Source organism: Corvus brachyrhynchos, unplaced genomic scaffold (genome assembly GCF_000691975.1).
Source record: "Corvus brachyrhynchos isolate BGI_N302 unplaced genomic scaffold, ASM69197v1 scaffold47, whole genome shotgun sequence".
NCBI lineage: Eukaryota > Metazoa > Chordata > Aves > Passeriformes > Corvidae > Corvus > Corvus brachyrhynchos.
In genome coordinates this window covers 922,341-922,927 of record NW_008239292.1, presented here as the reverse complement: position 1 = coordinate 922,927, position 587 = coordinate 922,341, and the positions used below count along the sequence as shown (strand labels likewise).

General features: G+C 67.6%; 1 protein-coding gene across 1 annotated transcript in view; it reads left to right on the top strand.

Moving 5' to 3' along the window:
- Positions 1 to 587, top strand: part of NGFR (nerve growth factor receptor) — a gene marked incomplete at its 3' end in the record, with an annotated part of 19,949 nt that overhangs the window by 16,995 nt on the left and 2,367 nt on the right. The window contains exon 2 of the mRNA XM_017740497.1: positions 513 to 584. Within this exon, the coding sequence (XP_017595986.1) occupies positions 513 to 584 (72 nt within the window). The remainder of the gene's footprint in view (positions 1 to 512; positions 585 to 587) is intronic.

The window sequence follows — 587 nt, the reverse complement described above, 5'->3', positions numbered from 1 at the left end:
TGGCCCCATCACACCCGCAGCCGGGGCCACGCGGGCGGGGAGGGGGCGCGGGGCCCCGGGGACCCCCGGGCAGGATGTGGAGGAGAAAGTGATGGGATGCGAGGAGCAGGGATGGCCGCGGGATGCCCACAGGGACCGTCGGGAGGTCAAAAATGGGAATAAAACCAGGAATTAGCGCGGGGACGTGAGCAGAGAGCGCTGGGATGGGCACTGAGGGCAGCACGTCCCGGCTGGAGCCGCGGGGAACCGGGAATTGCGGCGGGAATGGGGAAAGCGTTAATGGGATGAGGAGCCTTGGGGGATGCTCAGAGCTCGGAATTTCTGTGGGAATGGGGAAGGTGCGAATGGGAAGAAGAGCCTGAGGGAGGCCGGGAGGTGCTGGGGGGCCGCAGAGGGAAATGCTGGGAGCAGAAACACGGATTTGATCCCAACCACGTCCCGGCCTGCGCCAGCAGAGCCGAGTGACCGCGGGGACACCACGCCGAGGCCTCCGTGACCCCGCATCCCCACAGGTGTCACCTACTCGGACACGGTGAGCGCCACGGAGCCGTGCAAGCCGTGCACGCAGGGCGTGGGGGCGCAGGGCA